Source organism: Phytophthora cinnamomi (assembly GCF_018691715.1).
Source record: "Phytophthora cinnamomi strain GKB4 chromosome Unknown Contig19, whole genome shotgun sequence".
NCBI classification, from domain to species: domain Eukaryota; phylum Oomycota; class Peronosporomycetes; order Peronosporales; family Peronosporaceae; genus Phytophthora; species Phytophthora cinnamomi.
In genome coordinates this window covers 163,727-191,622 of record NW_027150952.1, presented here as the reverse complement: position 1 = coordinate 191,622, position 27,896 = coordinate 163,727, and the positions used below count along the sequence as shown (strand labels likewise).

The 27,896-nt window shown below is 54.1% G+C and overlaps 4 protein-coding genes across 4 annotated transcripts; all 4 read left to right on the top strand.

Annotated features, from left to right (window-relative positions):
• Window positions 1-217: 217 nt before the first annotated feature.
• On the top strand, window positions 218-517 carry IUM83_12970 (Voltage-gated potassium channel subunit beta; the record flags this gene model as incomplete). Its single annotated transcript, XM_067937618.1, has 1 exon — window positions 218-517. One exon carries the CDS (start codon window positions 218-220, stop codon window positions 515-517), a length of 300 nt encoding a protein of 99 aa, XP_067795831.1.
• An 8,756-nt stretch (window positions 518-9,273) lies between these two features.
• Window positions 9,274-9,624, top strand: IUM83_12969 (uncharacterized protein; the record flags this gene model as incomplete). The annotated part of the gene is made up of 1 exon (XM_067937617.1): window positions 9,274-9,624. The coding sequence occupies one exon, from the start codon at window positions 9,274-9,276 to the stop codon at window positions 9,622-9,624; it is 351 nt and encodes a 116-aa protein (XP_067795730.1).
• Window positions 9,625-14,125: 4,501 nt separating this feature from the next.
• Window positions 14,126-14,722, top strand: IUM83_12968 (voltage-gated potassium channel subunit beta; the record flags this gene model as incomplete). The annotated part of the gene is made up of 1 exon (XM_067937616.1): window positions 14,126-14,722. The coding sequence occupies one exon, from the start codon at window positions 14,126-14,128 to the stop codon at window positions 14,720-14,722; it is 597 nt and encodes a 198-aa protein (XP_067795729.1).
• A 4,542-nt stretch (window positions 14,723-19,264) lies between these two features.
• On the top strand, window positions 19,265-20,335 carry IUM83_12967 (voltage-gated potassium channel subunit beta; the record flags this gene model as incomplete). Its single annotated transcript, XM_067937615.1, has 1 exon — window positions 19,265-20,335. One exon carries the CDS (start codon window positions 19,265-19,267, stop codon window positions 20,333-20,335), a length of 1,071 nt encoding a protein of 356 aa, XP_067795726.1.
• Window positions 20,336-27,896: the final 7,561 nt, after the last annotated feature.

Below are 27,896 nucleotides of genomic sequence, written 5' to 3'. Positions count from 1 at the left end.
TCTCGTTCCTCGCAGCTTGGGGATACAGGTTGAAGTGATGTGGTTAGCCGGGCCAAGCTTACTTGACCAGCGCCATCGTGATACCCTCGATTGACGTGACCCCCTGGAGAGCCAAGTCCAGCGTTGCGCTGGCCTGCCAAGCTCGAGATCATTTCGGAATTCGCCGACAACCACCTACCCACTTCAACCACTACTACCAACCACCACCCCAAGCACCATGGCCCCCGCCTCGACCGATGCCAAGCCCAACCGCATGACCTACCGCTTCTTGGGCAACTCGGGCCTGCTGGTCTCCAAGCTCTCGCTCGGCAGCTGGATGGACGTCAACGACAAGTACACGGCCGACGCCTGGTACGACATGATGAAACTCGCCTTCGAGCACGGCGTCAACTTCTTCGACAACGCCGAGGCGTACGGCGGCGGCCTCGCCGAGCGGAACATGGGGGCTGCCATCAACAAGGGCATCGCCGAGGGAACGTGGAACCGCGAGGACCTAGTCATTGTCGGCGGATTATGATCAAGCTCAGGCTGCTGCGGAGCGTCAACATCCCGATCCGTCGAATAGCAGCTCACTGAGTGTGCCTCGCTGCCTATGAAGGAAGCACGGACGGTCTTTCTTAGATTTACTGGATCAAGGTACGCGGCAAGAGTTTATAGTGGTGGATGGCACGCGTCCACCACGCTGCATGAACGAAAGCATATTAGGGGTACACCTGCGAAGGGGTTGTAGTCAGTCGTAGTTTGCTTTCTCTACCTGAATATCTCTGCTCATTAATCAACTTTCCTCTTTGGAACAAGACCCCGGGTATTCGCGACAAAGCTAGTTTTTCGCTCTTCGAACCGTTAGTTATTTTATCCCGGACACCGCTGTCCCGTTTTTTCGTTTCTTCGGTGCGCGTGTCGACCGAAGGTTACCCAAGACTACCGATCTTCGCCGACTAAGTACGAACATACTCGGTTCGTATTAAGTGCGGTTGAAGTGGACTTCAACTATGCCCGGCTTCGCCGTAGACTCCGACGGTGATGTGGAAATGACGGTTCCGCAGCCGATCTTCGAATTGATCCGGGCCCCGGAGCTGCGCAGCTGGGAGCATACTGCGCTCATTCAGTGGCACCGTGAGTGGGAGCGCTACGTGGAGAAGATCTGTAGTGGGTCTAACTTGACTCACTACTTTAGCTTACACGTTGCGCAACGTGTATGAGGAAGCGTAAGTACTTAGTACTTACTTAGGTTAATTATATTTGAATACACAAATATAAGTTAAGTAACAAAAGGATTCCAAGTGACTTAGATTAGGTAAAATGAGAACTGTATTGTTTGTAAATTGATCTTCCTCTAAAAATCTGCTAAAAACTGTTTATCATCTATGAAAGGGTTGGCAGCGGCTGGCTGTCAGAGCCCCGCTAATATGCATGTCTCTGATTGGTAGAAAGATGCTGCTTTCTACCAATAGGATCTTTGGGAATGTGTGGACCACTCACTGTGGTGGTCCACTTCAATGTATCCATCGGTGTGTCTTACACCAATGTGAGGAAGTATCCAAAACGTTTAACAGATAACCTATCTGTTAAATTCACAAGTGGCTTGCAGCCACTTGTACGTGTAACCCCGTTACACCATCCCCCCCTTAAGGTTAGACGCGCGGGGTCCCCGCACGTCAATCTTTGGAATTGACCATTCGTCAATTCTCCGCGTTTGGAGAAGAAATCCGCGCTCATTCAACGATGAGCGCGCCTCAGAAGAAGTCCGCAAAGTCGATGGGGAGTCATCTCTCCATCGACGACTACTTCGAACGCCAGAAGGCGAAGTACGGTGACGTCGTCGACTTCGACGACGACGATGAAGACATGGAGGGCGAGGAGGACTCGCCCTCAAAGCGTAAAGACTCAGTGTCGAGCGAATCGCTCGACCCTCACGCCAAGAACGTTCGCCCGCGTGAAGGGACGAATCGGACGCTTCGAGTTCGAAGCGTTCGCGTACTGAGAGTGATACCCCACTCGCTTCAGCTGGGGCTCTCAGTACTCCGCGCGCTGCTGCAACGCGTGATGTCAAAGCTCAAGGCTCTCCGCGCGCTGCGCCTGCAGCGCGCGATCCATGGATGCCGTCCGCGTCCGAGATCGCGGACCGGTTTGGGAACTCGGTACCTCCGAATGAGGTGCCGCTGTACGTATGCAGCGCCATCAAAGATGACGCTGTGGCTGCCGAGCTGCACTTTGATGCGGAAACGCATCAAAGGCGCGATTACTACATCGGACTCTTTCATGAGCTCCGATGGTTTCAAAGCAAGAAGACCTCTTCTCGCAGCAAAGTGCCCGAATGGCAGGCACTTTGTCAAAGCTGGAACGCCTTTGTTGAGAACTTCAACAAGAGGCCGAGTGCTTACCGTGATCGGATTAAGCAAGCGCGTGATCGCTTCGAGATGTACTCGAAGCGTGGAAAGCTGGAGCAACTTCATGTTGCTGCTGAGGAGGCAAATGTGCCGTGCGCTGTGCCCGAGGGCTTTCAGTGCACGAAGTGCTTTCCAGGCGCGGTCCGCTTGAGCGACCGCGACCTGAACGGGTACACGTCGTTCCGTGTGCCCGAGAGTCTCAAAGAGCTCCATGCTAAGTTCTTAGCACGTGAGGGTTCGGGCGCTAGCGATGATCGCAGCGCTCGTGTTACTTCCGCTGCGCCAGCGCGTACTGCTCTTCGTACGCCCTCACCATTTCCGGAACGTCCTCCAGCAAGACGTTCCGCGGCTCCCATGTATCTCGATGGGGAGGAAATCCTCTCCAACGAATACGAAAACGAGCCCCTTGAGGGTTCGTTTTCGGGATATTATGGTCAACAATCCGCTCAACAATCCAGCGGGTTGAGCCGCGGGCGTCACGGATCGGCGGTGGCGGGGGTGGGAACACGCCCCGGGTATGATCAGCCCCGGGCTGATCAGTATGCGCCTCTCCACGACCGGGTGACCGTCGTGGAGCGTCTGCAGGGCGCTGAGTTCGCCGCCCTAAAACAGGAGCTGGCGAACCAGAAGGCCCAAGTCGCGGCGGTCTCGCAGACCGCCTCGAATATCCAGGTCGAGCTGGGGACCCAGATGAAGGGTTGCTCCAGCGCGTCCGCGCGCTGGAGGAGAGGTTGCTCGTCGCCGAGGCCAAGTCCTCCGCTTCTGCCTCGGCTCCTGCCGAGGCTTCGGGTCAGCCGAGCTAGATGGCTCGTGCTGCCGGTATGGCTTCAGCCGTCCGACGTAAAAGGTCGGATGGAGGCGCATGTTAGACGGTATGTCTAGCGTGTATGCGTTGCCGTGCCGTGCCAACACAGTGAACGGCCCGATGAAGCGCGGAGCAAGCTTGCTTGCTCCGAAATCCGAAACTGCATGTCTAGGCAGGTTTTGTGTAGCTAACAAAACTAATGAACCAACTTTAAATTCATTTGTGTTGCCTCTGCCCGCACTGTCTGCGTTCAGCTTCTGTTGATCAACAGAAGCTGCTATTGTGTCTTGGACAAACCGAATCACGGCTTGTCTTTTGGTGATGAAACTGTTTGCATCCGAGCTGAAGTCATTCAGCTCGCTCTCCGCTAGAGGCCCGGCCTCTGCGTGGTTCTTTGCGGTGTCTGCGCCCTGCCCAGACCCGTGATCGTTGGCCTTGTTGGTGGGGAGTCTGCGCCCTGCGCAGACTCATGTGGTTTGTCCATTGTTGCAGCTGACACTGTGCAAGTGTCAGCGGTTTTCTGCGGCTGCTGTATTGCAGTCGTAGATCCTCCCCCACTTAAAGTGGGAGCCATCACTCCGAGTAAACTCGGTAGGCGTGGATGCCGCATGGCATTCACGTAGAACGGTGTATGCCCTGTTGAGGCATGCACTGAGTTATTGATGGCAAACTCTGCCATCGATAGGCACTCGCTCCAGTATTGGAACGAGTGAGCGTAGCTCTTCAACATATCGACGAGCACGCGATTCACGCGCTCGGTTTGACCGTCCGTCTGCGGATGATCCGCAGTCGACATGGAAAGCTGGCTCCCAAGAAGTGTAAACACTTCTTGCCACAGGTGCGCTGTGAAGCGCGGGTCTCTGTCCGACACGATGTCGGACGGCATGCCATGGTGTTTGAACACCATGTCGACGAGCAGACGGGCCGTCTGCTTCGCGGTTACCTCTGCTGGCACCGCAGCAAGATGTACCATCTTGCTGAAACGGTCTACAAAGACCACAACACCGGTGTTCCCTCCGCTATCCGGGGGAAGACCAAAGATGAAGTCCAAAGACATGGACTTCCAACACTCCGACGGAGTCGGTAGTGATTGCAGTGGAGCCTGCGCGAATGGCGCAGGCTTCACGCGTTGGCATACCTCGCAAGCACGGATGTACTTGCGCACCCACTCTATACTGGTGGTGCCAGTAGAAGTCGCGCGTGAGAAGGACGTAAGTCTTCTCACGTCCGAGATGTCCCGCAGTCGGGGCATCATGATACTCGTACATGATCCTGAGTCGCAGGTCATGGTCATTTGGCACGACAACGCGATCCGCGTTGTCGTCGACTGCGTTGTAGAGTAGCAGTCCGTCGTGCACACGAAAGCGGTGTGCACGCGCTCGAAGGTGCTTGGGCAGCTTCTGACGGGACTTGTCAGAAGGCGCTGTGCCATAGGCCAGCAAGAGCTTCGCGTCCGCGTCGTGCGCGTATGCGGCCTTCACATCATCCAACAGAGATGATGTGGGTTTGCTCGATCGCATGGCGTCAATGGCATTGACGTCAACAGCTTCTGCATAGTCCGGCCGACGTGATAACGCGTCGGCCACCACGTTCAATCTTCCGGGTTTGTATTCGACCCGGAAGTTATACTCCGCAAAGAATGAGAGCCATCTCGCCATTCTTTGAAATATATGTGGCGACTTCACTGCAGTGCGCAGTGATGCATGATCGGTGTAGACCACAAATGGTCTACTCCCAAGCAAGTACACTCGGAACTTTGCGAGTGCATACTTCATGGCAAGGAGTTCCTTGTCATGCACCGGATAGTTGCGCTCAGCTGGCTTCAGCTGACTCGACTGGTAGTAGACGACACGACCACGGCCTTCGCGATCGTGCTGCATCAACACACATCCAATCGCGAAATCGGATGCGTCACACACTACGTGAAATGGGCGATCTTGGTCAGCCACTGCCAAGATCGGCGCCTCAGTCAAGCCCCGCTTGACTGCATCGAATGCCTTTTGGCAATCGGGTGTCCAATTCCACACAGCTTCTTTCTTAAGAAGCTGTGACAGCGGGCGGATCTTGCCCGAATAATCCTCCACGTACTTGCACAAGTACGTGGCCAAGCCAAGGAACTGCCTCAGTTCCTTGACACTTGAAGGCGTTGGCCATTCATTTATCACTCTGACCTTTTCCGGGTCAGGGCGAACACCATTCTTCCCTACGAGACACCCGAGGACGGGTATCTCGCTCGCCCCGAAGATACACTTCTTCAGGTTCGCGTAGAGCTTATGTGTTCTCATAAGCTCAAGTAGTTTCCGGAGATGCACCCTGTGCATCTCTACGTCGGTCTTCCGTCCACAGCCCGGCTGTGGATGAATACATCATCGAAGTAGCTCGGTGCGAAGTCGCGCACCGAGCGCAACAAGTGCGTCACGCACCTGTTGAAAGTCGCAGGGGCATTCTTAAGCCCCTGTGGCATTACTAGCCATTCCCAGAGCATGCCGCTTGGCGTGCTCACTGCCGTGAGAGGGATATCGCTCTCACGCATTAGGATTTGATAAAATCCATCTCGCAAGTCGAGAGCACTGTAAACGGTGCTCCCGGCCATCGAATCGATGATAACATCTTTTCGCGGTATCGGCGTCTGCGCCGGTACCGTCGCATCGTTCAGCTTGTTGTAGGCATGAACGATGCGCCATCCGCCCTGTGGCTTCTTGACACAGAACGTCGGAGCACTGTGCGGGGACTTTGATTCCCGCACTTGTCCTGCTTTACGACGACTTTCAAAGAAGTCGTCGATCGCTTTCACTTGCTCTCGCGGCAGTGGCCACTGCCGCGTGACACAGTACTTCGTGCCCGGCACGAGATCAATCTCGTGCTGAATGCCCTTATCCTGCGGAAGCTCCGCAGGAATGTCTTCCGGGAGTACGTCTTTGTACTCCCTCAACAATTCGTAATAGGGACTCGACTTCAGCGAGTCCAACCTTGTTCCTCGAAGCGCTCTCGCTTCGTCTTCGCACTGAGAGTGTCTTCACTCTCAGTGGTACTTCCCATGAAGAGCTGCCTCAGCTCTTCGCTCTCGCTCGCCGTTCTTTCGCTGTCCGAAAGAACGCAGACTTGCTCGATGCGTCCATCGTGCAAGTCGCGCGTGAAGCGCTTCCAGCTCATGGCTGGAAGCGAAGTCAACTCCGACGCCGTCATCGGAGGACTAGCGAGTTCCATGTCACGATACTGGAATCCAGTATCGGTGCGCGTCAAGACGCTTAGCGTCTTGACATTCGGCGTCACCACCGCAGTCTGCCCAGCAGACTGCTCTTGTTGCGTGTCGGTCCCGGACCGAGACTTGCGCAGCGTTTTCCGCTTGCGCCGTCTTCTTGTTGTGCGGAGCCCGGCTCCGCACAGTTGTTCTTCTTGCCCAGGCCCGGCCGTGGACAGTCGTTCGCCGGCGGATCCTGTCCGCGGACGCGCGGTATCAAGCCCGGCTTGACCGCATTTTCCTTCGTGCAGCCCGGCTGCACGGTAATGTGTCCCTTCGCCGGCAGACCCTGTCTGCGGGCGCGCGATATCAAGCCCGGCTTGATCGCATGGCGCTTCGTCGTGCAGCCCGGCTGCACGACAGCATGCAAATTGCGTCAGTGCGGTACGTTTGCAACCGCCCGCACTGTTTGCAGCGTCAACTCCCGGAGTTGACACGCCTTCGTCACCTCGACACCAATCATTGGCGGAGCCCCTCATGACCGAGGGTGCGTCGGCTCCCGGAGCCGACGCGTCGTTGTCGACCTGACCGCTTCGGGTCAGGGACTGTCCCTTACACGCTTGAACGTGGGTGTTGGTTCCCGGAACCAACATATCTTTTTCTTCTGACGTCGGCAGCATTGCCGACGTGGGTCTCACTTGTGCGCGCCCTCGCGCACTTCCTGGGCACTCCGGGACAGCAGCATTAAGCGCTGTCTCGACTGGTAAGCCGCGCGCACCTGCTGGTGCGTGCGCTGCGGTAACACGGCCATCGTTCTCTGTTCCGCTGTCGCGGCCGAAGCGCACGAGTTTGCGCTTCTTCCAGTCTATCACCGGATCATGCCGTGCAAACCACGGCATGCCCATTACCACGTCGAACTTATCGTCCAGGTCCAGGACGATAAAGTGTTCGACAAACACTCGTTGTTTGTACGAGAAGCGCACGTTCACGACGCGCTTCTCGGTCTTCACGATGGCACCTGTTGCCAGTCGTACCTCCAGAAGACTTCGAGGTGTATCTACCTCCTCGAAGTCAAGTCTCGACAGGCTTCGTAGTCGAACAAAGTTGTTCGACGCGCCTGAATCTACCAAAGCTCGAAGAGAGTCATTCGCTCTCTTCGAGTAAACCTTCAAGATGACTAGGTTCGGCCTGTCATCTTGTTTCTTGCAGTGAGAGCTGGTCTCACTGGGGGCTGCAGTCCTCAGTGTCGCGTGCCCGATGTCGGCACGCGCGACTGCATTACCAGTAGGGCGCCCCGCGCCTACTGGATGTTCGCGTTTTTTGTTGGTCCGCGGTGATGCCTAGCATCGCCACGACGGCCACCTCCAGGGGGCATGGGAGCTGTACACTCCCGTGCAAAGTGACCGATCCTTCCGCAGCGGAAGCATCGCACGTTACCTCCCTGCTGCTGGTAACCAGCAGTTGTTGCGCTCGAGAGGTCCATTGGCTCCGGACCTCCCGTCCTCGCTACCGGGCGCGGTTGCGGCCTCGGTACGTTTACATGGAGTTTAGCCTGCCGTAGGCTAAACTCTTCTTGCATGGCAAGAGTGATTGCAGCTTCGAGAGTACTCGGGTACTCTCGGAAGAGATAGGTCTTCACAGGCCCATCTCTAAGCCCCTTCATGAACGTGACGACCTTGGTCGCCTCGTCAATCGGGTTAGTCACGATATTTGATACCAAATATCGTGCGCGCTGCGCGTAAGCATGGACGTCATGCTTACCCTGCTGAAGGTCGAGGAACTCCGCCCTCGACCGGAACTCGTTTTGCGGGGGCTCAAACGCTTGTTTGAGCTCCTCTTTGAACACTTCGTACGTGCTGAAGCACGTAGGATCGGAGAGTCGGCGTCCATACGCCCAACTCCTTGCGCGTCCGCCAAGGCAGGACATGGCGAACGCGACCTTCGACAGCGGGTCGACGATGCGTCGAGCCGCTATGGCTGTGTCGAGTTCGACAAGCCATCGGAGGAGAGGCTCGCCCTCTCTTCCCACGTAATTGCTTACGCTCAACTTTAATGATTGAGCACGCGGTGTCGTCCCTGACGACGCGGTCACTGAGGAAGCAGCATCACGCTGCTCCTTCATGATGAAGCCCAGAGCAACACCATGTTGCTCCGTCGGCGATAGCGTACGCAGCATTGTAGCTATCGCCGCTTCTCCAATGACTGTTGACAGTCATTGGAGGGCCTCCCACTCTGGGTCAGACAGGTGGGGGCAGTCAGCGCGTGCAACATGCGTTGCAGGCGTGTTGGAGCTCTCCATGGGCACCTCCGTGCTCATGTGGTTCTCGGCTCCGCGTTCGTACGCCGCGTACGAACGTCAAGCAGTCGGTCGTTGGACGGACTACAAAGTGCTACCAGGTGTAGTGGGTCTAACTTGACTCACTACTTTAGCTTACACGTTGCGCAACGTGTATGAGGAAGCGTAAGTACTTAGTACTTACTTAGGTTAATTATATTTGAATACACAAATATAAGTTAAGTAACAAAAGGATTCCAAGTGACTTTGATTAGGTAAAATGAGAACTGTATTGTTTGTAAATTGATCTTCCTCTAAAATCTGCTAAAAACTGTTTGTCATCTATGAAAGGGTTGGCAGCGGCTGGCTGTCAGAGCCCCGCTAATATGCATGTCTCTGATTGGTAGAAAGATGCTGCTTTCTACCAATAGGATCTTTTGGGTATGTGTGGACCACTCACTGTGGTGGTCCACTTCAATGTATCCATCGGTGTGTCTTACACCAATGTGAGGAAGTATCCAAAACGTTTAACAGATAACCTATCTGTTAAATTCACAAGTGGCTTGCAGCCACTTGTACGTGTAACCCCGTTACAAGATCCGCCACCGCTGTGGCGTCACCAATGAGGTTTGAAAGCGTCGTGGCCACCGTCAAGAGCTCGGTGAGGCCCAAGACGCTGAGGAACATGGCTACCTACGTGCTGAAGAAGCCACTGTCCGCATTCACCGACGCTGACATCATGGAGGCCGTGCAAGCACGTTGCTGTACGCTCAAGAACGAGTTTGTGCCTGATGTCACGTCGCTGTTCCGTCAACAGCTGAAGATGGATCTGTCTATTGACGACTGTGACGCCCGAATTTTCCGATACTACGAGGACTTCAACGGAATCGTGGAAGACAATGGTCTAAAAGGCCTGATTGGCACTGGGAATGAGTCTGATGCTGGCTACAAAAGTCGATTGAAGGCTCGTTGACGTCTGCTGGTCGACGGTCTGCAACCTCCTGTTCTCAAGGCTCAGATCACTCGATTGATCGATTTAGAGAAGGAGACTGCAAATCTGATGATGTTGCCCTCTTTGATCTGATACTGGAACACGCGAAAGTGCAGCAGCGATTTCATCGCATGCCGCAGGATTATGCTAAGAAGGGGGATCCCAAGTCAGAACAGAAGCCACCACGAACTGGAGCCACCAAGCCAGCGCCGACCCGAAGTTCGTCGCCGGCTGCCTCGCCGCCTCCAGCACTTGGCCGGGCTCCACGCCCCTCGCGCCCTCCGCCGCAGGACGGATGTCTGGTGTGCAAAGGCCCGCAATGGCTGAAGGATTGCCCCACCGCCACCGAGGCCCAGAAAGCCGACGCACGGGAGCGTTTCCGTGAGGCTAAGGAGAGGCGGTCCAACACTAACCGATCCAAAGCTGCCAGGTATGAGTCACCGGCAGGCTCTGTCCGGATCAACGGTCTCGTGGAGGTGCCATACATCCCGGACACTGGGGCTGACAAGAGCATAATTCCCCAAGGTATAGTGGATTCGCTATTGGCTGTACTCCCCACACTGACACCTACCCCACTGAGCACGCGGGTCGACGTGGAAATGGCTGATGGACGACGTCTGGTGTGTGAACACGAAGTGCTACTGAACCTCGAGTTGGTCACTATTGCGGGACCAGTCTCAAGCCGCTCTGTGCCATGTCTAATTTTGGCTGGTGAAGGCGAAGAATTCCTGTTGGGGTGGGATACCCTAAAGGAATTGGGCATTGACATCGATCACCAACTGGCCCAGCTAGCTGGTCAGCCTCTTCTGGGTGCAGAGGAAGACGAGTTTCCTGTTGGTGATGGCCTACCTAACGAACAAGATGTGCACGATCCAAGGGAGGTTATTGATCGACTGGTCGCTCAAGCAGTCTCGGAGGGTCTCTCGGCCAACCACGTCGAGGCGGTTCGAAGTATCCTGACCAAGTATCCTGACATTTGGAGTGAAGCCATCGGACCTGACCCGCCAGCGCATGTTGAACCACTGCGAGTAACTCTTCAAGACGATGCAGTCCCGTACCGCAGTCCACCTCGCAAATACGCACCGCTCCAGGCTGATTTCGTACGTGAGTACGTGCGGAGCCTGGTTGCTAATGGTTTGGTCGTGAAGAACAATGCACCCCGGTGGGCGTCTGCTGTAGTTCCTGTACGCAAGCCTGGGTCTCGAGACAAGTTTCGTATGACCATTGACTATAGGCCAGTGAACCGAGTCACTATTCCCATCGCCGGATCGATGCCGACCAATGCGACCACGACCGATGCCTTCGCAGGCAAGAACATCTTTGGGTCATTCGACTTCACCCAAGGATTTTGGCAGCTGCCGTTGCACGAAGCGAGCAGGGAGATATTTTCGTTCATTACTGAGGATGGCGTGTTCACGCCAAACAGAGTCCCACAAGGGGCAACCGACTCAGCTCTGCACTTCCAAGGTGAGATGCAGCGCTTACTGGATCCGCTGATACCTCACTCAGCCCTAGTATGGGTCGATGATGTTATTCTTTTTGCGCCGACTGTGAGCGAGTTCGTCGAGGTGCTGGGACACTTCTTTTCCCTGGTGGCTGCGGCCAAAATGAAGCTGAACGTGTCGAAGTGTTCACTGTTCAAGATGGAAGTACTCTGGTGCGGACGGCTAATCTCAGGAGCAGGCATTCGCCATGACCCCAATCGCGTGGATGCGCTATCGACACGTCCACTACCTGCAACGATAGCCGACCTGCAGTATTTCATTTGCGCCACCAATTGGCTCCAAGACTCACTGCCGGATTATGCACGCATGATCGCCCCGCTCCAAGAGAAGTTAGCGGCAGAGAAGAAGCGCGTTGGTGGACGCAGTCGAAATGCGTTAAACGTCGCTACTGTGTGGGCAGCGCCTAAACAAGCTGCCTACGAGGCGATGCTCTGGCTTGTCCGAGACTCGGCCCTCATGGCGTCGCCTGATCCGGATGCCGAAATGTTAGTCTTTACGGATGCAGGTCTCTCCGGATACTCGATCGTTGTAACCCAAGTTGTCAACTGGGATCCCGAGCTTCCTGTCGCCAAACAGCAGCATCAGATGATAATCTGCAAAGGTGGAATGTTCAAACACAATGAGCTCAATTGGACTATTGTGGAAAAGGAGGCTTACCCGATCGTGAAGGCGTGCCAGGACCTGGAGTACCTACTGCTGCGACCCAGAGGATTCCGACTGTACTGCGACCTTGCCAACCTGGTCTATATTTTTGCGCCCCACGATGCTCTCAAAAAGCACGTTAGAGATCGTCTCCAACGCTGGGCTATGCGGCTTTGTGGGCTACACTACACAATCGAGCACATTGCTGGCGAAGATAACATTTGGGCATATCATATCCCGCTGGCACACGCGTGAGGTGGTTCATGTGGCTGCTGTACAGATGCGCAGTCAACGCGCTGCTCCACTGGCAGCAATTTCTCCCCTTCATATCTGATGCTGAGTTTGTATTTCCCACTCTGGATGACATTCGAGAGGCGCAAAATGCAGCTGATCAAGAAAAATCGCGTCTGCGAGTCACTCTGAAGGAGGAGGACGGTATCGTGACCGTGGAAGACCGGACCTGGATCCCGAATAGGGCTAGAGAGCTCCTCACACGGATTTTTGTGGTGGCTCACACCGGTGCACAAGGCCACCGAGGCCAGGAGCCGACGGTTACCTTGCTACAGCGTCACTTCTGGATTGCCCGTATCACTGAGAAAGTATCTGCGTTTATCCGTGGATGCTTGCTTTGCAAGCACGTCAAAGGCCCACACATCATCCCCCGGCCATACGGACCTAGTCACATGGCGACGATGCGAAACGAGGTGCTGCATTGGGACTTTCTCTTTCTTGGTAATGGCTATGGTGACACGAACTACCTATTGGTCGCCAAAGACGAGCTGACCCATTACTGCGAGTTGTTCCCGTGCAGCACACCCATGACTTTCGTCGCTGCAGAATTGCTCTCGATGTGGTGTGCGAGATTTGGAGTTCCCGAGTCGATCAAGGAAGCCACTTTCGGAACGACACAGTCAAGCATCTTTGCGCACGGATGAAAATCGAGCAAGAATTCTCGCCGGTCTACTCCCCGTGGCTCAATGGAACGGTGGAGAGACTCAACAAAGACGTTGTACAAGTGCTGCGAGACCTCTTGCTGGAGTATGACCTCGACTTTCATGAATGGCCTTATCTACTGCCGGTGCTACAGGGGAACTTGAACCACACGCCTCTACAATCCCTTGGAGGTCACTCCCCCGTTGAATTATTCACAGGACTTCCAACTTCGTCTCAGCTGGATGCAGTTGTCGGTCGTCGCAACGACGCTGACTTTGTTCGAGAGATTAACCTTGAAGTCGTCGACGATCAGCTGGATGCATTGCGACGATCTCTACACGGCATGCACAAAGACTTTGTGGACAAGAAGGAGCGCAGACGTCTACAAGATATGGCAGCACACAAGGACTCAGTGGTCAACTTCGATGTCGGGGACTACGTACTTTGGTCACGCATTCACCAGCGTCTACCGGATAACAAGCTTCTGGGACAGTGGGTTGGGCCGTTCAAGATAATTGAGGCGAAGCCGCACTCCTTCATGATCCAGCAGCTCATTTCAGGGCGAGAGTACGACGTCCATGCATCCCGCCTGAAATTCTACGCGGATTCGGAGCTGAACCAGACTGAAGAGCTGCTGGAATTAGTGTCGCGCCAAGGAATGGTGCTTGGCGTCGAAGACATCCGCGATCACCGCTTTAACGCAGCTCTGGACCGCTGGGAATTGTTTGTGTCATGGATGGGTCTACAAACTATCGAAGACTCATGGGAGCCACTTGCGGTTCTGGCTCAGGATGTCCCCACCAAGGTTCGGGAATATATCAATGCCAGCGATGACGACAATTTGCGCGAGCAGATTGAATAACGCACCTCGCATCACAGAGCTTTGGGGGCACTGTCGGCGGATTATGATCAAGCTCAGGCTGCTGCGGAGCGTCAACATCCCGATCCGTCGAATAGCAGCTCACTGAGTGTGCCTCGCTGCCTATGAAGGAAGCACGGACAGTCTTTCTTAGATTTACTGGATCAAGGCACGCGGCAAGCGTTTATAGTGGTGGATGGCACGCGTCCACCACGCTGCATGAACGAAAGCATATTAGGGGTACACCTGCGAAGGGGTTGTAGTCAGTCGTAGTTTGCTTTCTCAACCTGAATATCTCTGCTCATTAATCAACTTTCCTCTTTGGAACAACACCCCGGGTATTCGCCACAGTCATCACCACCAAGATTTTCTTCGGGCCGAAAAAGTTCGGGGCTAAGTGCGGGCCCAACCAGCAGGGTCTGAGCCGCAAGCATATCGTCGAGGGCACGAAGGCTTCGCTCCAGCGACTCGATCAGGAGTATGTGGACGTCATTTTCTGCCACCGCCCGGACCCGTACACCCCATCGAGGAGATTGTACGCGCCATGAACGTCGTCATCAACCAGGGCTGGGCTTTCTACTGGGGCACCAGCCAGTGGTCTGCTGCCGAGATCGTCGAGGCGTGCGAGATCGCCGACCGCCTTGGTTTGATTCGCCCCATCGTGGAGCAGACCATCTACAGCATCTTGGACCGCAACAAAGTGGACTTCGAGTATGTCGACCTGTACAAGAAGTACAAGCTCGGCCTTACGACGTGGTCGCCGCTGGCGTACGGCGCCCTGACAGGCAAGTACAGTGCGGGCACTCCCGAGGGTTCTCGCATGGAGAATGCGCTGTTCAAGGCATACTTCCCAGACTTCGCTGAGCGTGTTGCGAAGGCGGACAAGCTTAGGCCTGTGGCTGACAAGCTGGGGGTGTCGATGGTGGAGCTCGCTCTAGCCTGGTGTGTCAGCAACGAGAACGTGTCGACGGTCATGATCGGCGCCAAGACGCTGGCGCAGCTGGAGCAGAACTTGAAGGCGATGGAGGCGGTGGACAAGATCACCCCCGAGGTGAAGGCGGAGATCGACGCGCTGATCCCGTTCGTGCCGGAGCTGTCGAAGCCGGACGAAACAGCCGCAATGCGCTCGCAGCACCTGTAGTGAATGGAGCTTGTCAGACGTTGCTAGGTCTCTCTCTTCACAAGCGTTCTCAAAATCGATTCTTTTTGGGTTGTAGCTGGCAAGATATTGCAGTGTTTGTTCATGTACGCAACCTCTGCGCAATGCCACCAAACACAGCAGTATTCATCGTTCTGTGCTTCAACTGAGCGAGCCTCTTATATTATACACAGCACCAATTTGTATGTTTGATACAAGTGAAATCGGCTGCAGTAGGTTCCAGAAGATGTGGACGTGCCGATCGGATTGCGACGAGGATGCAGCAGATCCCTCATTGTGCCTTGATTTGGGAGCAATCGCTGGCGCGACCAAACGGGCTTGCTCCACGTTGAGAGACCGTAAGATTTGATGCGGTCGGGTGCGAACTAGTTGGTCCCTATGATACTCACCATTCTGGAATGACCGTGTTCTCAGTCGCAAGCACATCATCGAGGGCACGGAGGCCTAGCTCAAGCGACTGGAGCTGAACTACGTGGACGTTATTTTCTGCCACCACCTTGACCCGTACACCCCCATTGAGGAGACCGTACGCGCGATGAACTTCGTGAGCTGAACTACGTAGACGTCATTTTCTGCCGCCAGCCAAACCCGTACAGCCCCGTCGAGGAGACCGTACGCGCGATGAACTTCGTGATCGCGCAAGGCTGGGCCTTCTACTGGGGAACAAGCGCCTTCAAGCTCCGACACCGACACTGTCGAGGCGACATGACGGCACTGTCCAAGTCGCAGGCGCAGCGTCGCTTTCGTCTACAACCCGTACGCTGAGTACCGCATAAGGCGCAATGCGTACCCGTAGCAAGTACCTCGAGCAACTCCTCCGTAACATGGGCAATATATATTCATTTCAGCTTAATGCTGTCCACCATAGACTTATGCTTGGTATTTCCCTATCCTATGGATGTGTGTTGTAGGACTCTATAGGTGTCGCTGCCTCATTAGCGAGGCTCAGTCCTTCTCCGGCGCGTGAGGAGCAAACGGCAGCACAGCGTCGATCTTGGCCTTTACCGACGTCGGGCATCTCAAAAGGCGACGATTACTTTACTGGTGATTGCTTTACCGCTTATAATGTCTCACAACGCAATGTGTACCGCCATCATAATAATAAGCTTAACCCAGGAAATCAGCTACAAATGATGAATGAGTCGCAACAGATTTTAAACAGAATAAGATTAGATTTTTGGGGCGAAGCCCCCCCTATAATCATGGGATTCTCATTTACACTCCTATTTAGGTTTTTACGAGATGGGTGCATTAGTTTTGGAAATGGGTTAGGTTAAGGATTTAGGAATCTCTCTACTGGAGGCCAAAAATCGAAAAAAAAACTGTGTATAAGAACATTTTGATATAGGATCATTACCAGGATTTGACCTTTTGGTCGTTTAGACTCTTCGGTTTAAGAACCAGTGGTCATTAAACGCGGGGGCAGATTTATTTATTAGGAAAACGACCTTTCAATGCGGAGACCTTAGAAATGGCCTAAAAGTGCGATTTTTAGATTCTGAAGCCATTGCTTGGAGCCCCTTGTAAAGGTCTTAATAACAGGCAAAACCTGTGTGAGTTTATGGCCACGTAAAAAGGGTGTAGATGTAATTACGCGCTGCGGTACATTGTGCCGAAGTCGCCTTTGTGGACACAGCGACTTAGAGTCGAGATGGTCCGGAACTCCCGGCGGAAGAAGAATAAGTTGCTGGAGCGGTTGGACGAGATGCTAGCGGCTGCCCGCCTGTTTTACAAGCAGCAAGATTATACAATAACACGCTGTACAAGAGAAGACATGATATGTGTCACCGCGTCGGTGCTGGTTTGGTGATATTCGTGTGGTGGAGTAAAGGATATGATATCGCTAAGGCGTTTCAACGTGACAAAGGCTTGGGTCGAGGCCACAGTGACTGTGGTGGGGTTTGTTCATTGTTTGAATTGCGCTGCGTGGGTATAGTAAAAGGTATGGAGGCCGAACCTACACGGGGCGTATTGGCTACTAGTGAGCTGGGATCACCAACGCGCTCCAACTGCCGGAGTTTACATAATACAAAACGGGTCACCGCGACAAGCCCGCTACCTACACCGTTTAAGAAGCGTAAAGTGCTTCGTTCAGCGCTGAGCAAGCCCAAGTACTCAGCGGTGACCAAGCACTCTTTGCCACCTTTCCACGATCAAACGACGCAGTGTCAAGCCAAGACGACCAAGAACCCAGTTTTATTCAGTGGGATCTTGAAGACCGAGAGCCATCCACTCCTCGGGAGAGATATCTGAAGAGAGCACAGGAAACTCGACGGGAGCGTGCTCGAAGAACCGTGGCAGCTCTTGCAGCGGAGAAAAAGAGACGGCGTGAATTTCACGAAGTCAAGGGTCGATTCTATGCTGACCATCTCATGAAGATTCGCTCCGACGTCAGCTTTGATATGATGTGCGAAAATATCGCTGCTATTGACCGTGCAGCGGGGAGGTCTCCGCATTCGATTGAGAAGTAGATATTCAGTCTGAATAAACGCTGTGTGTTCTAGCTCCAGTGGTGCATCTCGTAGCATGGTGTAAGACCTTCAACATGGAGCAACGTGCAGGTCTTTGTAATGGAACAAATGCAGTAATATTTGACTTCATTTTTCCGTCTTCGGATGAATTACCTATAATACTGGTGCAGATCACAGATATGTACAATGGACTGTCGTTTTTACCCGACGTGCCCAACATTATTCCCATTATACTAAGAAAAATAAGTTGGACAAAAAACAGTGATTTAATTGTCTTTCGAGAGGGAATACCAGTGCGATTAGCTTATGCAATGACCGTCCATAAAGTTCAGGGCCTCACCTGCCCCAAGATAGTTTTCCATTCGCTATCTATTCCCAATACATCGTTTGCTTACGTAGCTTTGTCAAGGGTTCGCTCTCGCGAAGACATTGCATTTACGACTCCATTGACTTTGGACAAACTGACGAGTTCAACTGAGACTTGCCAAATATTTAGAGATGAAGAACGTCGCATTCAGAATGCTGTCGAGAAAATCAAGCTTGCCGCACTACCTACAATCAATGCGATGAAGCAAATAGCGATTGCTCACAATGCGGCAATGAGACCACGGTAACACAATCTACCTATCCTCACACACGCCCGATCCACTACTTGACGTGCCAACTTCTGAGCGCGCCGACGATATGTTTAATTCCCTTTCAGATCTTTGACAATCACTAAAACGATAGCGAAGATGTAAACAAGTTGGGTGCCAGGTAATTGGCGACCCGACTCTAAATCGACCGCTACTGAAGAGCACAGCACCACCAGCGATGCAAGTCAAGAGCGCTATCTGATCTCAGGTGAGATCACACGCTACGCCAGGACAATACGCTGTCGGCAGCTCTTTATGGGCAACATGGAGTAAGCAGGCACGCTCGAAGATAGCAATCGGACTCAACGCAGACCGCCTCATGGAAATCGAGTGAAACACTGTTTGAGATTGCGGTCAGTGGCTGCACGTCCACAACCACAACATTTTTATTAGCAGTTAGATTATTATAAACATACACCCCCAATCGTTGACAAGTACAACATTCACTACTCGTCTTCGTCCCCGCACTTCTTGCTTTTCTTAAAGCTGCGTGCATATGCGGCTAGAAGGACACGTAGAGAATGCACCTCTTTACCTATTAGCAAGCATTTTTAATGTGTTAGATTTAACCACCTTTATACCCCCTTTCTTACTTACGGCGGAGATGCTTTGCCAGCTTTAATGCTCGGGCTCGAGCAGGGCGATCCGCCATCGGTTCCATTGGCGTCGGCGCCTCTATCACTGGATCGCCTTCCATCGTAGAATCGATGTTTCGACATGGCAGTGATGCTTCAACAGCACCATCACTGGTATCTTTTTCTCCCAGCAAAACGTCACAACACACAGATCCAGATAGACCACGAATATACTCAGGGAGTACACCCTACATACCGTTTCGTATAGTTGTGAAGTGCATGGCGTATTCAACACGCGCTGAACACATAGTGCCATACCAGGAAATTAGTATTGTGGCTTGACAATGCTCACGGCGCAGGTCACAGCTACCTCTACTTGTCCGCTGTTTTGTCGTCGCGGCCGTGCTCGTCTTTATCTTAGCCATTTCGAAATCAATACATGTAATGAAAGGTCTGAGGGGGGGGTTCGCCCCAATTGTGTTTAGTACACAATTTTGGGCGATCGCCCCTAAAGCATCACGCAAGTGCCGCTCACCTAGTAAACATTAAAATCTGTTGCGATTCATTCATCATTTGTAGCTGATTTTGTCTACTGCTCGAGCACAAAACTCTTTGAGCTATACAGGTTGAAGTGATGTGGTTAGCCGGGCCAAGATTACTTGGATGGTGCCATCGTAATCTCCTCGATTACGATGACACGCCACCCCAACCCGCCCCCACAGACACACACCCGAGAACCAAGTCCGGCGTTGCGCTGGCCTGCCAGGCTCGAGCTCATTTCGGAATTCGCCGACAACCAACTACCCACTTCAACCACTACTACCAACCACCACCCCAAGCACCATGGCCCCCGCCTCGACCGATGCCAAGCCCAACCGCATGACCTACCGCTTCTTGGGCAACTCGGGCCTGCTGGTCTCCAAGCTCTCGCTCGGCAGCTGGATGGACGTCAACGACAAGTACACGGCCGACGCCTGGTACGACATGATGAAGCTCGCCTTCGAGCACGGCGTCAACTTCTTCGACAACGCCGAGGCGTACGGCGGCGGCCTCGCCGAGCGGAACATGGGGGCCGCCATCAACAAGGGCATCGCCGAGGGAACGTGGAGCCGCGAGGACCTGGTCATCACCACCAAAATTTTCTTCGGGCCGAAGAATTTCGAGTCTAAGTGCGGACCCAACGAGCAGGGTCTGAGCCGCAAGCATATCGTCGAGGGCACGAAGGCTTCGCTCAAGCGACTCGATCAGGAGTACGTGGACGTCATCTTCTGCCACCGCCCGGACCCGTACACCCCCATCGAGGAGATTGTACGCGCCATGAACTTCGTCATCAACCAGGGCTGGGCTTTCTACTGGGGCACCAGCCAGTGGTCTGCTGCCGAGATCGTCGAGGCGTGCGAGATCGCCGATCGCCTTGGTTTGATTCGCCCCATCGTGGAGCAGACCATCTACAGCATCTTGGACCGCAACAAAGTGGACTTCGAGTATGTCGACCTGTACAAGAAGTACAAGCTCGGCCTTACGACGTGGTCGCCGCTGGCGTACGGCGCCCTGACAGGCAAGTACAGTGCGGGCACTCCCGAGGGTTCTCGCATGGAGAATGCGCTGTTCAAGGCATACTTCCCAGACTTCGCTGAGCGTGTTGCGAAGGCGGACAAGCTTAGGCCTGTGGCTGACAAGCTGGGGGTGTCGATGGCGGAGCTCGCTCTAGCCTGGTGTGTCAGCAACGAGAACGTGTCGACGGTCATGATCGGCGCCAAGACGCTGGCGCAGCTGGAGCAGAACTTGAAGGCGATGGAGGCGGTGGACAAGATCACCCCCGAGGTGAAGGCGGAGATCGACGCGCTGATCCCGTTCGTGCCGGAGCTGTCGAAGCCGGACGAAACAGCCGCAATGCGCTCGCAGCACCTGTAGTGAATGGAGCTTGTCAGACGTTGCTAGGTCTCTCTTCACAAGCGTTCTCAAAATCGATTCTTTTTGGGTTGTAGCTGGCAAGATATTGCAGTGTTTGTTCATGTACGCAACCTCTGCGCAATGCCACCAAACACAGCAGTATTCATCGTTCTGTGCTTCAACTGAGCGAGCCTCTTATATTATACACAGCACCAATTTGTATGTTTGATACAAGTGAAATCGGCTGCAGTAGGTTCCAGAAGATGTGGACGTGCCGATCGGATTGCGACGAGGATGCAGCAGATCCCTCATTGTGCCTTGATTTGGGAGCAATCGCTGGCGCGACCAAACGGGCTTGCTCCACGTTGAGAGACCGTAAGATTTGATGCGGTCGGGTGCGAACTAGTTGGTCCCTATGATACTCACCATTCTGGAATGACCGTGTTCTCAGTCGCAAGCACATCATCGAGGGCACGGAGGCCTAGCTCAAGCGACTGGAGCTGAACTACGTGGACGTCATTTTCTGCCACCACCTTGACCCGTACACCCCCATTGAGGAGACCGTACGCGCGATGAACTTCGTGAGCTGAACTACGTAGACGTCATTTTCTGCCACCACCTTGACCCGTACAGCCCCGTCGAGGAGACCGTACGCGCGATGAACTTCGTGATCGCGCAAGGCTGGGCCTTCTACTGGGGAACAAGCGCCTTCAAGCTCCGACACCGACACTGTCGAGGCGACATGACGGCACTGTCCAAGTCGCAGGCGCAGCGTCGCTTTCGTCTACAACCCGTACGCTGAGTACCGCATAAGGCACAATGCGTACCCGTAGCAAGTACCTCGAGCAACTCCTCCGTAACATGGGCAATATATATTCATTTCAGCTTAATGCTGTCCACCATAGACTTATGCTTGGTATTTCCCTATCCTATGGATGTGTGCTGTAGGACTCTATAGGTGTCGCTGCCTCATCAGCGAGGCCCAGTCCTTCTCCGGCGCGTGAGGAACAAACGGCAACACAGCGTCGATCTTGGCCTTCACCTCGGGGGTGATTTTAGGCAGCACGTCCAGACACTTGAGGTTCTGTTCAAGTTGAGCTGGTGTTTTGGCACCGAGCAGAACTGTGGACACGTTCTGGTTGCTGACGCACCAGGCGATGGCAAGTAACGCCATAGGCACAGCCAGCTCGTCGGCGATAGGCTTCATCTTCTCGGCCTTCGCGACGCGCTCGTCGAAGTCGAGCACCACCGCTGACCACGCCGGGTTACCCAGGCGCGAGCCGTCCTTGCCTCCGGAGCTGTACTTGCCGGTGAGAGTACCAAACGCAAGTGGAGACCACGTCGTGAGGCCCAGCTTGTATTTCTTGAAGAGGTCCACGTACTCGAACTCGACCTTGTTGCGCTGCATTAAGTTGTACTCGGGCTGCTCCGCAATGGGACGCGCCAAGCCCAAACGATCGGCGATCTCGCACGCCTCCATGATTTGAGCCGCACTCCACGAGCTCGTCCCCCAGTAGAACGCCCAGCCCTGATCGATGACAAAGTTCATCGCGCGGACCGTCTCCTCGATCGGAGTAAAGGCGTCTGCGCGGTGGCAGAAGATGACGTCCACGTAATCGAGTTGCAGCCGCTTGAGAGCAGCCTTTGTGCCCTCAACGATGTGTTTGCGACTGAGCCCCTGCTCGTTCGGCGGTACTCCAGTCTCGGGCCCCTTGCCAAATGGGCCCTCGGGGAAGCCTTTTGAACCGTAGAAGATCTTGGTGGTGACGACCAGGTCCTCGCGGCTCCATGTGCCCTCGGCGATGCCCTTGTTGATGGCAGCGCCCATGTTCCTCTCTGCCTGGCCGCGGCCATAGATCTCGGCGTTGTCGAAGAAGTTGACGCCGTGCTCGAAGGCGAGCTTCATCATGTCGTACCAGGCTTCGGGCGTGAACCTTTCGTCGTAGTCCATCCAACTGCCGAGTGAGAGCTTGGAGACCAGCAAGCCGGAGTTGCCGAGGAAGGCGTACGGCATGCGTGGGTGGTTGTTGGCGGGAGTCGTTGAAGTCATATTATGGAGAGTGAGGCTGTTGGTGATCGAGTGAATTCAGAAATGAGATGACCACCCTCACACTATGCAAGCACCCGAGGCGCGTTCTCCTCCTTATGTCACCGATGACTTGGGCTTGTGCGTCGGACAATCAAAAAGTCGAGATTACTTACCGGTGGTGATTGCTTAACCGCCTACAATGTCTCACAACGCTAAAACTGATGATTGAGTCGCAACAGATTTTAACCTTCTTAAAAGAAGCGTTGTCGCACAAGGCTGTCTTGAGCACAAAGCTCTTTGCGCTGCTGACTAGAGTCGCCTACTTCACAGGGAACACAGTACGGCAACAACTCGTCTGCATGGGTAAAGAGGCTGGCTTTGTTAGAGGCAGAATCTGCTCGGCACAAGGCGGAAAGAACCTTTTGTGTGTGCTGTGCTCGAGCCACTGAGACTCGCACTTCACCTGTCTCTGACGTTGTCAAACGCTGGCGGCTAATGGAGAAGTCGTCGTTTTGGATCTCGTTCCTCGCAGCTTGAGGAAACAGGTTGAAGTGATGTGGTTAACCGGGCCAAGATTACTTGACCAGTGCCATCGTGATACCCTCGATTGACGTGACCCCCTGGAGAGCCAAGTCCAGCGTTGCGCTGGCCTGCCAAGCTCGAGCTCATTTCGGAATTCGCCGACAACCAACTACCCACTTCAACCACTACTACCAACCACCACCCCAAGCACCATGGCCCCCGCCTCGACCGATGCCAAGCCCAACCGCATGACCTACCGCTTCTTGGGCAACTCGGGCCTGCTGGTCTCCAAGCTCTCGCTCGGCAGCTGGATGGACGTCAACGACAAGTACACGGCCGACGCCTGGTACGACATGATGAAGCTCGCCTTCGAGCACGGCGTCAACTTCTTCGACAACGCCGAGGCGTACGGCGGCGGCCTCGCCGAGCGGAACATGGGCGCCGCCATCAACAAGGGCATCGCCGAGGGAACGTGGAGCCGCGAGGACCTGGTCATCACCACCAAGATTTTCTTCGGGCCGAAGAATTTCGGGTCTAAGTGCGGGCCCAACGAGCAAGGTATGAGCCGCAAGCATATCGTCGAGGGCACGAAGGCTTCGCTCAAGCGACTCGATCAGGAGTACGTGGACGTCATCTTCTGCCACCGCCCGGACCCGTATACCCCCATCGAGGAGACTGTGCGCGCCATGAACTTCGTGATCGCCCAAGGTTGGGCTTTCTACTGGGGCACCAGCCAGTGGTCTGCTGCCGAGATCGTCGAGGCGTGCGAAATCGCCGACCGCCTTGGTTTGATTCGCCCCATCGTGGAGCAACCCGTCTACAGCATCTTGGACCGCAACAAAGTGGACTTCGAGTATGTCGACCTGTACAAGAAGTACAAGCTCGGCCTTACGACTTGGTCGCCGCTGGCGTACGGCGCTCTCACGGGCAAGTACAGTGCGGGCACTCCCGAAGGCTCTCGCATGGAAAATGCGCTGTTCAAGGCATACTCCCCAGACTTCGCTGAGCGTGTTGCGAAGGCGGACAAGCTTAGGCCTGTGGCTGACAAACTGGGGGTGTCGATGGCGGAGCTCGCTCTGGCCTGGTGTGTCAGCAACGAGAACGTGTCGACAGTCATGATCGGCGCCAAGACGCTGGCGCAGCTGGAGCAGAACTTGAAGGCGATGGAGGCGGTGGACAAGATCACCCCCGAGGTGAAGGCGGAGATCGACGCGCTGATCCCGTTCGTGCCGGAGCTGTCGAAGCCGGACGGAACAGCCGCGATGCGCTCGCAGCACCTGTAGTGCAAGGAGCTTGTCAGACTTTGCTAGGTCTCTCTCTGTTCTTAAAATCATTTTTTTTCGGGTCGTACCTGGCAAGATATTGCAGGTTTTGTTCATGCACGCAACCTGTTGAGGCAATGCCATCAAACACAGCAGTATTCATCGTTCTGTGCTTCAACTGAGCGAGCCGCTTATGTTATACACAGCACCAATTTGTATGTTTGATACAAGTGAAATCGACTGCAGAAGGTTCCAGAAGATGTGGACGTGCTGATCGGATTGCGACGAGGATGCAGCAGATCCCTCGTTGTGCGTAGATTCGGGAGCAATCGCTGGCGTGACCAGGACGAGCTTGCTCCACGTTGAGAGACCGTAAGATTTGATGCTGTCGGGTGCGAACTAGTTGGTCCGTATCATACTCACCATTCTGGAATGACCGTGTTTCCATCCGCGTTGGGGGCCACGCTCGAGCACGAGCGGGGAAGATTGATTACCGACGGCCTCCACGAAGGGGAGGCTGCCTTTACAAGGGATGCGGTGTGGTGGGTCTTAAAGGCTAAACTGCGAATGACTACCGACTGGGAAATTGCTTCAGCCCTTGTGACCAGTTATTTTCCCGCATCCTGGAAAACCCGTTTTCCATACCCGGGTCAAACCCATTTCCGGAAAACGGACCATTCTCAGTCGCAAGCACATCGTTGAGGGCACGAAAGCCTCGCTTAACCCCTTGAGCCCGGACGCCTGGACCTTACAAGATAAGGACCATTCCTTAACGTGGACCATGTTAAAGATAGGGCCTCTTCCTATCGTGGTACACTGTACCCGAGGTACTTGAACCCTCTCTAAGATGATCATAGCTGATTTTACTGGCTTTAACTATACTATAGTGTACGCTAGAGTGTACGAGGCCACTAGATTCTCAACCACTAACATCTCAATCTACTCTTTCTTTCTCCCTCTCTCAATCAAGTCTCCTTTCCCGTCTGCTCCCATCCGCTCACCTCAACAGGTTATGAGCTCAAGCCAAGCCTCAAGCGACGACTTCCCGCGTCTCATCGGCGCAGAGAATTTCGATGTCTGGAAGACCCGCGTGTGCGCAGCCCTCGATGGCAAACACCTGCTCGGATTCGTAACGAAGCCCGACTACGATGGTGTATCCGAGGAAGAGAGCGAAGTCAGCGGGAGCGACATGTCCGACGTAGACGACTCGCCGAAGACCAAGCCGGCTGAGGAGATTGATTCTGACGCTGTGGACTACGAGGACAGCGACGACGAGCTGAAACCCCCGTCCGGCTCTGACGAAGAATCCGGAGACAGCGACACGACGACGAAGACGAAGAAACTACCCGTCATCCGTCCCTTCAACCGCAGTGATGCGAAGCGTGCTTCCAAGCGCGAGGCTCGTACGAAGCCGAAACCGCTCAATCCCCGCGAGCGACGCCGCCAAGAGGCGAAGACGAAGGCATTTCTGATGAAAACCATGGACAACACCCATGTGCGCCTCGTGAATGATCTCAAGACTTCCTACGAGATCTTCCAAGCGATCTGTGCGAAGTACGAAGGTGCCGCCTTTCATGGCGATCCGTACTTCATCCAGCACTACCTCATGGAACTCAAGTACGAGGAGGGAGGAGATCGTGACGATTTCTTTCTCAAGCTGGAAAACGCGATGAATGCTACATCGGAAGCCACCGAATCGGTGATGACGGAAGGACAGAAGTCTATCTATCTGTTCCACGCGTTACCCAAGTCATGGAAGGATGATCTCCGTGTTTGGAAGGGTCAGCGGACGTATATCCCGTATGGAGAACTGAAGACCAACATCGAACAAAAGGTTCGCGAGATTCAAGCTGAAGAGCGCTACACGCTAGCCAAAGGCACGCCGGAGAGCCAAGCGACCAAGAATGAACGAGCTCTTGTCGCTACACCCAAGTTACATCCGGGAGGCCACTCTTCGCCTGGTGTGTGCTCGTACTGTGAGCGACCGCGCCACAACATTCGCCAGTGCCGCTCACTGCAGAAGGATCTTCGCGAAGGACGTGTGAAAGCGGGAACGGTGCTCCCTGCGAACTTCGCATTCAAGGGAGGCGACTCGAATCGCAGCCATCCCTACCGCAACAAGAAGAACTCCAGTCGTGGACGCAACAACGGCAGCCGTGGCAACAAGGACCGACGTGATAACCGATCCGACAAGGGCAAGGACAATGACAAGCGAGATTCCGGCAACGAGCGCAAGGTATACAACCAAGAGCGCCGCGAAACTGGTCTCATTGCTGTAGTGGCGACTGTCAATCCCGCCATCAGCCTGACTGCCCAAGCTACTGTGAGCCCCGAACCCACCTGGACGATCGACTCTGGATGTACGCGTCACGTTACGCATGAATCCCAGTGGTTCTCGACCATCACCGCGAGCGACGGTTCAATCACCGTTGGTGGGAAGAACGAAATCCCCATCGAAGGAATTGGCAAAGTGGAGCTGGAAGTCATTGACTCAAAAGGCACCAAGAGGACGCTTACCCTCCATGACGTGCCGTACGCTCCTGAGCTGAAATTCAGCTTACTCTCGGTTCCGGCAGCTGTGAAGCACGATTTTCGCTTCAGCTTTGATCGCAAGCTGTGCGCCGTGCAGACCGATGCAAAATTCAAGATCAAGGCAATGATGGCAACCCATGCTGATCTGTACCAATTCCAGGCCAAACCTGTGATGAAACACGAGGCTCTTATCGCCCACTCAGGTAAGCAACGATTCAATCTGCTTCTACACAAACGACTCGGTCATCCTAACGTTCGCATACTGCATGATCTATCTAGGAGCCAAGCCATTCGTGGACTAGACAACGATGCATCTGTCGACCCACGAGCGCAGTTCTTCTGTACTGCATGCACGTTAGCGAAGTCTCACCGCTCTCCATTTAATTCTAATAGAATTGTTGAACGTGCCAAACATGCTTTGGAAAAAGTGCATACAGATATTTGTGGTCCCATGCCTATCCCCAGTCTTAGTGGACGTCGTTACTTTCTCATCTTTATTGATGACTTCTCTCGGTACATGTTCACGTATCCGATCACAAACCGAAGCGAACTCTATGAGTGCTATGAGGACTTCAGGAAGAAATCCCTGAACGTTTTCAGGCGCGATGTTCATGTCCTTGAGTACATGTATCCGCGACCTGATGAGAACTGTGATATCCAACATCTGCAGGCTGACAATGCAAAGGAGTATGAAAACTCGGGCGCCAAATCTTCCAGAAATACGGAACACACGCGCAATTTACGAATGCATACACTCCTCAACAGAACGGTGTAGCCGAACGACGCAACCGAACCATCATGGAGCGCGTTCGAGCCCTCTTGCTTGATGGCAACCTACCCAAGCAACTATGGGCGGAGTGCGTCTGTCATGTGACCACTCTGATCAATATGACACCGAGCTCAAAGACAAATGGCCGTACGCCTTACGAGCTATGGTACAACCGCATACCATCCATGGATTACATCAAAGTTTTCGGATGCAGTGCTTACGTGCACATCACAGAACAATACCGTGATAAACTTGACGCACGTGCCCACCTATGCATGTACCTCGGTCTACCTGAACACAAAAAAGGATACCGCCTCATGGACGTGAATACCCATGCTATTGTCTACAGTCGCGATGTGCTTTTCAATGAGGACGAATTCCCTCGTTTAGCGAACCTTACAAACCCTGAGCAATCATCACAAGAGCAACAGCTCAATATGCGAACGGAACAGCTCGCACCCCTACCTG